The sequence below is a fragment of the Rhopalosiphum maidis genome, chromosome 2 (assembly GCF_003676215.2).
Source record: "Rhopalosiphum maidis isolate BTI-1 chromosome 2, ASM367621v3, whole genome shotgun sequence".
NCBI classification, from domain to species: Eukaryota; Metazoa; Arthropoda; class Insecta; order Hemiptera; family Aphididae; genus Rhopalosiphum; species Rhopalosiphum maidis.
In genome coordinates, this window is record NC_040878.1 from 32,057,943 (window position 1) to 32,071,771 (window position 13,829).

The window sequence follows — 13,829 nt, forward strand, 5'->3', positions numbered from 1 at the left end:
TTATGGATCAGAATTTCGTCAAACTACATACACATATACGTTATACGTATTTACCTAAAGTAGGTATACATTATACAATGTATTTATACAATATAAATATATTGTATAATGTATACAATGATTATTGATCACCATGAGTATATCGTATATACTCGCATAATCGGTTAAACTTGCCAGTTTCGCAGTAAGATTTTAGAACCTCATTATAAATTAAATATAATTTAATATTTTAATATTTAATTTATGACCTCACTTAAAAATGCAAGAATTGACGCGTTTGGAAAGGTGTCATCTAAAGTGTTTACCGGTGAATTCCAGGAAAATTCTAACCCCACACAAATCCCAACACGACAAGCGCGAAAAGATCGCATAGAGTAATATTACTTTATCGGCGATCGCCGACTCTATCCTTTACGTTAAACTCGTGACAAGCGGTTAACCACGATATTTTTCGTCGGCTAGAAAATGAAAAAAATCGTAGTGTGAATAAAAGGTACTCCACCGTTAGATTCTCGATCGCACTGTTTTCGATTTATTTTTTGCTGTAAATACATTAATCTATAGTGTCGTGGAAAAAGTGGAATGAAATTTTGTCCACGAACCTTAAACCAAATTAATCGTTTTTGCGTCGCCGTTGTGGCGATTCTGCTGCTTATTGCTATTGGCCAACGACTCCGGTCCGATGACTACACTGACGACGACCCGTTTCCCGAGAACTATATAAGCACCGCTATATTATAAATTATTATTATTGTGACATAATATCGTCTAATATAAAATGTAATATCGATATACCAGTATGGCAGGTGGCAGGTGCTCGCCGCCATCACGCATCATTCGCAAGTAGGAAAAAAACAAATCGAAATCACGGAAGTCTTGAAAATGCATAAGAACGGCGGTTACCGGAGCCGACAACTCGCCCCGCGGCGGCGCGTCGCGACCGGGTCGGTTAGGTCCGGCGGCGGACAGATGGCGGAGCGCTCTGCACCGTCGCGGAATGGAAACGCGTATACATTAGATCCGGACGGCGGCTGCGCACCTGCGCACACTCGGCAAACCGCCACCTCCGCTACCGCCGCCGCAGCCACCACTGCCGCCGCCACTGCCGCCGCCACTCGTCCCGGGCCCATCTCGGCCGCGTCGTACACGACATTCCTGCGACGAGCCAGAGACACATCGGTCGTTCCCCGCGCGCTCGCGCATTTAGTCCACAGCACACATTATATACACACACACACACACATATACATATATATATGTATGGTTAATAGTCCTTTACGGCACACGCACACAGTCACCAGAGCGCACGCGCGCGCACGCATACTATACGACCTCCGACTGCAGAGACCGGGTGTAGTGGGCATTACGCGTACCGTACTTCGTCGCCGTCAGTAGTATTCGGACGGCCGTTCGGTTCGAGAACAGTCACATCGCGATACTCACAATATTGTACTTGTACACAGCACCATAACCGTGCCCGCCGGTTCGTCTCCGACACCGCGTTTCGCATCGATTTCGTTTCGGCCGGTTCCATTCGCAACTCATTTTTCTTTTTCTTTTCGCTCCTCTCGTTCTTCGCCGACTGACGGCCGCGCGCACCCGTCGGGTTCCGTCCGTCCGAGTGCTTTCGGACGCGCGCTGCAGTAACACACGACACCGACCACCACTGCAACCATGCGGGCCGTCGTCCTGTGCGCAGCCCTGTTCGTCGCGCCGCTGTACGCCCTAACGCTCAAGGTAAGTGCCAACCGTCCTTTTAATGACGGCTAATACCGCTGTGCGTAGAAATTATCGGAATGTATAAAAATGTCAAACGCAGTCTGTCGCGCCGTCGACTGTTCGTTTGGTGGTTAACGCGGGACGAGGAGGCCACTGGCCGTGCCCGATTTTAAAAACAGCCCGTCGGACGTCTGTTGGTGTGATCGGCTTATCGGCATCGATGATAATATAGCGTTGTGACGGCATCCTGATTCGGGATGTACTTCATCTTCGAGGCCTTATGCATTTTTGTTTTGCATTTAAATCACCATTGCGTAGATTAATATACTGTTGTGTTTTTGTTAAGTATTATTATTCGTATACGTATTATGCATTATACAAATCATCCTTTTTTTTTTGTGGGTAGTGAGTGTATAATGAATGTCGAAATTGATTGAAGAGCTTATTTACCTACCCTCTAAAATTAGAAACAGAATAAACCTCAATATTTTTTAAGAGTTGGTCACGCCTGAAATAACTCATTTATCTGCTAATGGTCTGGTATCACGGATATTCGTATTTCGGTCACTGCACTTGCAGTGTATCATGACAGTGACAATGAAAACCGAATAATTTTTTGCTAGAAAAACAAAAAAAATAAGCAGGCAAACCGTTATTGGTGGGTATATAATATCGAGTGTTTTAGTAATGTCAATAGTGTGTGTGAATAGTAATTTTTTTCTCGATGACCCGTACACCAAATAAAACGGTCCACCGAGACGACCCTCGTAATGCAATTATAATGGTAGTATTATAATAGCCGATACGCGACCGCGACGATCACATCTCCGCAGGTAATGATTATGATTATTATTTGACCGCGGTCCGTGTTTTTTAATATTTGGTCACCTATACATACATGCGATTGAAATTTGAAAAATGAACAACCGGCATTGTAATTTATTATTATATTGTCTTTTAAATGCGGCATTTTAATTACGTCGCATTAAACGGAAGTAGATGACAAAAATAACACCCTCTGTAAAGGTATTTTACTTGGCGAAAACAAAGATTTTTTTGTTTACGCTGAAATACCTATGTTTCATGTCCAACATATTATTACAACGTAACTGGTGTATATTTTTACGAGCTATATACCATTGTAGTAGTACTGTACTGTCTATACACAACGGTTATGGTATTAATGTATGTCAAATGAACGTTGTGAATAATATATTACACATAAAACCGGTTAGTATGCGTTTGTTCTTTTTTCCATCTGTTTATCATGGACCTCACTGCAATGACCAGCCAAAAAACAACTAACTGCAATAATAATTAGTGTACAGGAAAATCACGTGTTCGTAATTGAGTTGCAGCCTCAAGTAAGTTATTTGTCGTTTTGGAACGCGTGAAGAATTAGTCTTTTTTGACCTCTGGTTATTATAATAATAATACATTACAGACGATTTATATCGTTCACCTGCCGGTTTCATCGTACTGATTACTTTAAGACTCGTACTTTGAATTTTCGTGTAACACATGCCTAACCTATCGAGTGGTCAACAAGAATTTAGTTTTCAAGTATTTTTTATTTTATCTAAAAAATATACTATGCCAGTTGTTCTTTCAACTGTATTTCCAATCACTTCTCTGTGCGTGGTCGATCTTTATACGACCGGGGGACACACCGGATGACTATAATTTCCAAGCATTTCAAAATTACAGACATCCCTGTATAAATTTTGACGGGGATGACGTATTTCATCTTTTTATTTTCATCTCACAAAATGTAGCCATACAGAACAATATATGCGCGTGCGCCTCTGTGTAGGTAATCAACTATTGAATAGAAACTATATGTATAACATTATTGTACGACGTTTCTTTTTATTTTTTCCTCGGCGCAAGTTGCGGAGATTAAGAATTCCCCGATGTACTTCCTTCGAGTTTCAACTATACCCGAGAGAACGCTTCATTACTTGCGGAGGGAAGTTTATCGAGTCACCGCTGAGATTAATATTTTTCGTTTCCACAAAAAAAATACGTCAACGATCTGTATCTATAAATACACCGATAGTTTTCTATATAATGTGGTATATAATATTGTACGAAAAGTATACAATTCACGGAAATATAGTAAAAACTTGTATATTTTGATACTATTGTGAACATTATATCGATGATTTCAACTCCAAAACTTTATTATTACGTTATAATATGATATATATATATATCGTTGTAAGTTGCAACTCGTGGGCGAGGAATCTATCGAGAGACATAATATTATCATCTTATGTGATGTGAATAGTATAATATACAACAGTTGTATTTCATCGGTGACGACATTCAAAATAACCACATTCATTTTTTCAAACGAATTCGTTTGATAACATGAGTGGTGGTATCCGGAATCGCTACTGATGCGTTGGGTCTGGTGAGAAACGTTCAGCACGCGCATGTGTTTAATTAATAACAATAATTATATTACCAACGGTGATGGCGCGGCGCACACGAGTATGCTTTGGTGCGTAGGGGTAGCTCTTATTCGGCTATGATAGTGTTGGTCAGTGCAGGTAACGATTGACGACGAGAGGGTAAATCGTCGCCGTTGTATGTAGATGGGTGTGTATGTGTATGTCAATCATGCGTGTATGAGCGGGGGTGAATAAAACGTTTACCTAATGCAAAAAGATAAGAACGGGACGCGTCGCCCGTGCCATGACGACAGCGTCCCTTTTCCGTCGTCGTCGTCGTCGTCGTAACCTGAGGGGCTCGATTATTAAATTTCACCCGGCAGCAAAACACTGTCGGCGGCGGCGGCAATAGCCTGGCGGGTGAGGGTTGTTTTCCACATGTGCGGAGGGCGCGCGGGACAATCAATATTTCCCGACGTTGCCGCGGCAAGCACCGCTCGCTCCAAATACCACCCACCGAACACCCGCGTAGCACCCCTCGTCTCGCAGAATGTGAGCACTGGAGAGGGATGGTGCCTAACGTCTTGACGCGCGTGGACGGCAACCGCAGGGTAATTACAGAAAGCCTTGGCGACGGTTTTTTTCTATTCTCTACGCTTTCTTCATTCTTTACATTTTTTCTCCACTACTCACACAATCTCTCTCTTGGTTTTCTTATTTTTCCACAAGCCTTTTTCGCTATTACACACACACGCGCGCCAAAAATGGCATAATATATAATAAATTATTTCATCATTTAACAGCTAAGGGATCCATCTGGTCCATAACAAAGCTGGATATTAATAACGTTAATAATATAAGAATATTATCGACATAATTTATATAATGTATAGATTATACTAGCTAAAATTACAGGTTTTATTCAATGTAGCATTAATAAAATAATAAATGAAATTACATTAATCCTTTACTTTAAGCGCTCTTCATTTAGTTTTTTCCGTCTGACTCTTTTGTATGCATCAGCTTTGTTAACGCGTTGTTATTTATTTAGTATAATATAACTACATCAATTGTTCAGTGACCACAATAATTATAATAATAATACTTTTCCTCTTCGCATTTTAGATACCTTTTTGACTTCCGTTGTAGATTGAAATTCCTTAATGGAATCGATCTATTAATTAGTTAAATATATTATCATTAGGATGTTCTTAATTTGCGTGACAAATATTACAACTCTTTTTAGCTGTTTTTAAACATAAGTCATTAATACATACCACACTTTTGTATGTATAATATTATTATATTTATGTATATTTACTATTATATACCTATACTATATTTAGCATAACGTATATAAATGAATACTGATATAGGCGATATTATGTTTTTTTTTTATCGTTATGCAGTCTTACAGACAATCAAACGTGTTTTTTTTCTATTTCACAGCAAAATAAAACGTCATTTTTTGACTTCCTGTCTTGTTTCGATTGTGCCTAGTATAGAACAGCAACAAACTCTATTTTTTTAGGCGCTTTAAGCGCATGCTTCTTGTATTCATTTTATGATATTAGTGGTTATAGCCTTGATCTTATGTTAAAATTTTTAAGATGCATTTTACGTGTTTAAAGATTCGCTTGTAAAATCATAGAGTAAATAAGTAATATGTTTTGCTCAGAAACACATTATATTAGCAAATAATTAATTATTTTACAAATAAATACGCATAGATCACAAACATTACAATAGATTAGCCAAAGTAAGTTCTGTATCATAACATAAAGAGTATGTAAGGGTTACAAGGGCTTTCTAGATTATTTTATGTGTTTAATATATTTTATGGATTACCGTGGTTATTAAATTATAGTGGCAAATGAAAGAATATAAAAGAGAAAGTATATATTTAATAACAACATGAACTTATTTACGATAAAATAATATAGTATAATAATAAAATGACGATCTATGAACGATAACATGCGCACAGTGCAATTATCGAATTCGAAATTATTGGTGTAGAAACCAGAGAGGATTTTTTCCTTTTCTAAGTTCAATTATCGGATTTACGATAATTTGATCATGGTTTAATCGGCAGCTGTTGTGTAACCATCCTGCTGTTTCATTAATAAATCATATTAAATTATAATATTATTACCTATCATGCCGCTAATTTACGTATGAAACTTTTAACGACGGTTTAATATTCAAACAGTTTCAATTCCTTCAAAGTTTAATAGATGAATAAATATTAAAAGATCCAATATTGTGCTTTTTTTATTTTATCACACATAAGATAAAATTATGCGCCTACCCTTATAAAATTAAAAATCAAAATGTATAGATTACTCACTTTCCGTATCTTTATAGTTATTTATGTGTAAAAAATTATAGTTTTTGTTTTGTGTATTGATTTTTTGCTTTGTTAGTCAGCATCCATGATTTATTATATAGTCTCTGTTCCCGGGTAATAATGATTAATACCTCTTCTGTCGTTTGTATTGGTGTTATTTGTTGAGATTTGTTCACAGTAACTCTTAGCTTTTTGATGACGTCATAGTAATTAAACCACGTCTCCGTGATCTGAAATCCAAATTGGAAAAGGTCCAAAGTGATTTTGTCAGTCTTGTTTTCTGGAAATTTAATTTTGATTTACATTCCTAGAAATGTAAATTATTTCATCAACATAACCTTGTAAGCCTATTTTTTTCTTTTTTATCTTTATAAATACATTATCTTATTATAAATATTTAGTTTTAATTTTTACGTTTAAAAAGGCATCATATATAAAGCTAAGCTATTTTTTAAGATTGATTGTTTATTCATTTATGAGCTTAGGCTAGCTTTGTTTCATCCCTACGACCAGTACAACCAATAAAATATAACATTTTTTCAAATTAATTTTTTCTCGTCGTTGCTTACGTATATTTTAAGTACTTTTTATTCATAAACATATTTCATTGTTTGTTTTCCTAAATGACTAATAAACAGAATACTTATATTTAGTTATTATATCGCGTCCACGAAACTGCCACAACACCTACGGCATCATGATAATTAAGTCAAATAAAATAATATATACATTGTATATAACATGTGTATTTTACATAATACTTATTTATTTACACAAAAATTATGCATGTTTACCGTATGAATAATACAATATACTTTGTTTAAACTCTTGTAAATCAAAATCTATTTGTTTAGTATATTATATTTCAATATAATACGATAAATGTATTTAAGTATAATATTTAAAAGCAGGGAAATTTATTAAATTTATTGAGTATATTGTTAAACTGATTTTAAATAATATAAATAGATTATATTCCAAAATTGGTCTATTGCGGTCTAACTGCTTTTAAATATTATACTCAAATACATGTATCGTATACATTATTTTATTCGATTTTATTCGAAAATTATTACTAAAATAAAACAAAACAAAAAAAGATTATTTACAATCTAGTAGGTTGTCTTTAGTATGCTTCGTCATCGAGTAGACCACATTCAATTTTAATAAATTATGTATTCCAACAATAAAGATAAAAAACTATAAATAAAGTTGAAAATTGAATCAATCTGTATACTCCTGAATGCGATGACAAGCAAATATATATATAAATATTTTTTTTAAACGCACATAACCAACATACAGATTTGCTCAAAAACTAAAAAAATATATGCTATACGGACTTTTGCTAAATAAAAAATAGTCCAATATATATACAAACTATATACAATCCATGTAAAAAAATGTTTGAAATAACAAATGAAAATAAATAATAACTTTTATACCATAAGTTAACTATATTTTATTCAGTAATTATTTTATTTTTGAAGATTAGCACCTACATTTTATATTATTTTTTGAAAATTGTTAAAAATAGTACTAATTATTTAAAAAGTTAAATCAATTACACAATATTAGTGTTTTTGATAATAAATATTTGTATAAATACAATTTAATAGAAAAATTTGATTTTATACATTTTATATAAACGACATTTTAAATCTTAAATATTAACCATTTACTTATCATCATTGTATCCGTTTATTTATATTATTCAGTTTTTGTAATAAATTAAATTTTAATCTACATAAATCATTCAAAAGTCTCTAAAAATATTATTTGATTGCACTTTACATTGTACGTATTAATATAAGATCAATACGAATAACAATCTTTGATTTTAAGCACTTACAATCCATTAGTGACATAACATCATCAATTTATAAATATTTTAAAGTAAAAAGCGTTAGAAAAAGTAAAAAGAGAAAAAAAAAGTCGTTAAAATTATCGAATTACCACCTACTGGTCTCGCGAGAGTGCGTATACAGTAGGTACACTATATTATGCAATAATTTTAATCGATTTTTTCAAATATCGTTCAGTAATAACTATAACTGTTATAATAGTTGACGTTTTAAACGATTATAATAATTATTTATGTTTATCTTAGAGACATCATGTATAAATGGATAGCGACATTGACGTTAATGGTGCCGGATATAGAGTAAAAGCCCTGATTGAGCGGTTCAGCTAATGATTCCGAGAGATTTAAATTAACTCTATCTTGAGAATTGACAAGATTCGGTGAAAATAGGTTTAATTGTCATACAAACGTTGTAAGTGTACAGTGGTCTCAATGATTACTTACAAAGTTTATAATATTTGCATAATCAATTTTCTACGTTTTGTTATAATTACTTCAAATTTTATGGTCAGTTCAATAATAGAGTAGGACCAATTATTAATATTTTGTTTGATTTTTACGAAGTTACGTGGAGTACATACTACATTTATTAATGCAACGCAAAAGAAAGGTAAAAACATATTTATGACAAAGCGTTGAGAAGAATTAATTGTGAACCCAATATTTGATACAGACACAGATTGTCGATAAAAAATATTTAATTAACAAGTAATAGAACTACAATAAATTATGGAGCCAGTGACTAGTTTTGTTTTCAATCGTAAAAATATGTCCATAGCATTCGATTTCTAGAACACGTTTTGAAAAAATGAGTATATATACTTATAACTTTATAAGAGAGAGAGAGAGTTATGACAGAATATTGAAGGAATTTGGGAAAATAATACTTAGAAGACCCGGGAAGACCTAGATTGATGGCGAGTAAAATATTATAAATGTCGTTAGTCGATAACTGGAAGGATATATAATAGATACAAGAAGGAAAATAAACAAGAATAATGAATAGTCATCGTAGTCATGCATTATGGTACGCGGCTTGGACGATTTCAGTTAGTATCTACGTAGTACTCGTATAACATGTAAATAATAAACGATTTCGTAATTACTATGTATGTTTATAATTACAACGTGAAAACCGGTAGTCGAGCAGCCATGCGAACGCGCTGCATAGGCGTCAAAAAAACCGTCATCGCGATTATACAATTTACGTTTACGGAAAGCCCGCCGTATTGTAGTCGGCCATCACCGTACAAAGGACGGACCACCGGACTGTACCTACGCAGACCCTCGTCCGGAAAAGTTTGAGCGGTCAGCGATCGCGCAGGTTCAATCGTGGTCGCGGCGGGGGCGAGGGGGAACTAGTTGATGAAACATACAACGTTAATTATATATAATATTATACGATAATATACACGCATTGGATACACACATATACACACGCGCGCGAGTGGATTTATGTACATATTTGCCGGACGCACACACTATGTGGCGGCGGCGGAGGCGGTGGCTGCAGTATATACGTCAGGAAGTATACGTACGCCGGCGGTAGTCCATTTATTGATTTCCAGCAACCGTTTCCTGTACGTGTGTGTGTATGTTATTTTTTCCCCATTGTTTTATTTCGGTTATTTTTATACTTTTTTTCTATTCTGTTTCCCCTCATATAACAGCACACACACACACACTCACACATACACAATGAGTACGATTTTTTTTTCGAACCGTTCGCTGATGGTAGAGATGAACGAAGTTTAATTTCCACGTCGGAAATCGTATATACGTATACTATTGCACAGGACACGATACGATACGATACGCTCGCTGTGCATATACACGTCGGCGACAACGAGAGAGAGAGAGAGAGCGGAACGGGACGGGACTGGGCGGTGGCAGTACTATTTCAGAGTCACGTTTCCACGTTCGTGTGTAACACACAAATTAGATTCGACTTTCAGTGGCTTCCGTTCGCGCGTGCGACTTACTCGGGCGGCGAGAAGAACGGCGATGACTGCATTATTATTGTACGCAGCACAGCGTAGGGTTTAATACACTATTATGTATACAGTCTCTATACCTATAGGTACGCGTATATATAAATATATGTGCATCTACCATGTGTCATTACAAATATATACGTCAGTAGATATAATACTTACATATAGTAGCATATAATGATATGAACGTCACCACCGTATATTTCTGTGGTGGCACTGTCAACCGCTGAAAATTAAATCGAAAGAATATTCAAACACAATATTATTATATAGACGTTTTGTTATTGGCCGCGTGTAATATATTATGATAAACTTTGTAATAATACATATTATATATATATATATAATGATAGATAAACGCTTGCTTGATGGGTATTTGATTTGTTATGCTTTTGACTTTTGATTAGAATAGAAAAAAAACAATAGTGGCGTTTGAACTTGAAAGTCGACTTTTCGGACAATTTAATGAAAAACATGCTCGCAAGATTAATATAAAATAAATGACATGAACTAACCACTTGTGTTGTTTAACGTATTTGTATTATATGATATAATGTGTGTGTGTGTGTATAGATGTTGCTAAAATAAAGCGAATTTACGAAAATTTCGTTGTTGGATCGATTTTTACAACTAAAATAGATAGGTGTTATTTTTCTTCTACAGAGTTGGTTGTTAGGATGTAAACATCACGCGCGTACACTTTTCTTAATTACGGTATTCTGAACAAACTTACCACTCGGTAGCAGGTCGATCGACCCGGTTAACAACGTTTATTCTCATTCATAATATATCTTCCAATAGTTTTCGAGTATGTATATAATATATTATATAAGTGCACAAAAGATAAATTATACATGAGAATGAACTAATAGTAGATATATATTATATAATATCATATATCTGTATAAATATTAGTTTCCTATAATAACAAAATACATAGGTACCTAATATGTATTTTCTTGCCCACATACGTTGAAACAACATAGGTTGGTTTTTATTATGTCAGTTTTTGTTACAACAATACACACGAGTCAAAACTTGCTCACAATTTAATCGACAGATTTTAATAATATTATTAGGTATAAAGAAAAGAGTTAATTGAAAATACGAATTTTAGTACTTACTAACAAATTATATGGAAAAATAATTCACAAATTCATGCTATAACTATTATATTTTATTTTCACAAATGTATATAATGATATAGGTATTATTCTTTTCCTAGAATATAATATACATTGATTAACAACAGCTAAATATGTATAGATATGTATATTACCTAGTAAATGTAAAAACAAATTTATCATATTAGTTTTCGAGAAGTACATTTCATTTGATATGTAAATTATAAAAAAATATTGTGTTTGTATAAAAATCTCTGTGTATTATTGTTACGTTATACGTTTTTTTGTTTTAACTTCAAACTTTTTAAGTCAACATATATATTTCCAACATAAACAATTATTTTGTCAATGAAAATAAATGGCTTGTATCTTACATTACAAGTTTATTTGGTTTTTACGTTGCCTTTGTTGAAAATTCAGTTCAAAGATTGTTTTTTTGTTTGACAATCTATTATGACTCGACTCTAATTTAGTTCCTATTAACCATTATATAAAATATTATGATAGCTAGAAGCTTAGAATTATTTGATTTTAACAAGTAAAGTATTTATACTTGAATAAAAAGGTTACGATACAACTGATGTTATAACATTATATAAGTAACAATTGAAATTTAATTTTTTAAGATCAACATTTAATTTCTGAGAGTAATTACTTATTATATTGTTATTATTATATCTATCGACACATGAATGCAGGAGTTTTTGTCGTTTATTAGTTACAATGTTAATAATTTTCAGTATCAAGTGAGAAGCAAAAGCTGGATTAATAATATTATAATAGTTTCATCGTATCGTGTCGAAATCTGCCCCGCATTTATATTGTGCACAGATATACGGGATAAATACAAGTAGGTACGTCATAAGCCCTTTAATTTTGACGAAATGAATAGCATTAAAAACAAAATGTTGCACTTATTTATGAGCACATTTTTAATCGGACGTCCCATATAATATTAATATAATATGCAAATATATATATATATATATATAAATCTGTATAGTAAAATAATAATACATGAATATATGATACATGGCGTGAAAATATTATTCACAGATCACCACCATCCGTATTTATATAAAATATATACGTGTTATAATATTATAAGAGCTGGTTTTAGCTGGTTTGAAATATCACGTTTTATACAACGTTCGTTATAATATAATATAATATCAAAAGCCAAATACGTATTTATATATATATATATGTATATATATATAAAGCTGCTAGTCCGCACTAACATTTATCCCACGGGATCATCATCAATGACGCTTTGTCTACACACGCCGACCGCCGCTATAATCGGGGACTTATTTTTCGTGTTCGTTTTCACTTTTTCGGTTTACCTTTGTCCTCCAACTCAATTTTTTTTTTTTTTTTGACATCGTTCAGGGATTATTCTAATCAGATTATTACATCGTATATTCTATGTGTTTCCCCATTTTTTTTTTTTTTTTATTATTATTATTCGTTTATGTAACTCGAAAGTTGATTAAATTGTCGGAGTAGCTCGTTACTAAACCCAATTACAACACCGTATGTTTTAATACGGCCTTAGAATATCAGAGGATTATAATGCAGTACTTTTATCATTAGTACGAGCTTTAATTTTAAATCAACAATAGTATAGTGCCTACCTACTTATTACTTATATGATAAGTATACATCGCGGAGAACAATGAAAATGATACTTTGCGATATGCGATTTTCGTTATGTCGACCCATTAACGAGTTTTTTCGATTATTTTAATAACAATAACAAAATATAAGTATTTTAGTTTAGTTTAGTCATTATATCATCGAATGAAAATTTTAAGAGAATAACTTACTATAAGTATTCTAAATACATTATGTACCTATGAATGTATAATTTATATTTTATTAAACATTAAATTATATTGATTATTTTTATTTAAATATTTAAGTATACTTAAAAATTTCAAGTCATAATTAATGTACATAATCGAAGGAAAATAAAGATGAGCATGTTTCATGAATCGCCCTTTACAGTTAGGTATAACAATAATAATAAAACGTGTTTTCCGATGTCTGTAGAGTCAAAATTAAACCGGCAAACCGCGTGCTACTCGACGGCCTCGTTGGATGTGAACGAAATAGAGACAGCCGGGATGACATAATATCATTATGAGTATTATCATTTTATTGTTTGGGTGACTACTTTGTGATAACTTTATATCGCGATCCGACAAGCCAGTACGGTATTCCCCGGTGTCCTATTCAGGGGACAAGTCTACTTTAATCAAAAGTCTGTACAAAACAGAAGGCGGCAGTGAATTATTACGTGCGGTTAAACAGCAGAATATCAAACATTTACCACACGGAATTTCAGAAAAACTAAGCCACTAAACAACAACGACTACA

General features: G+C 33.4%; 1 protein-coding gene across 1 annotated transcript in view; it reads left to right on the plus strand.

The window, feature by feature from the left end:
- The first annotated feature begins 1,175 nt into the window (after window positions 1–1,175).
- Window positions 1,176–13,829, plus strand: part of LOC113553987 (amyloid-beta-like protein) — an 88,081-nt gene continuing 75,427 nt past the window's right edge. The window contains exon 1 of the mRNA XM_026957602.1: window positions 1,176–1,737. Within this exon, the coding sequence (XP_026813403.1) occupies window positions 1,675–1,737 (63 nt within the window). The 5' untranslated portion in view covers window positions 1,176–1,674. The remainder of the gene's footprint in view (window positions 1,738–13,829) is intronic.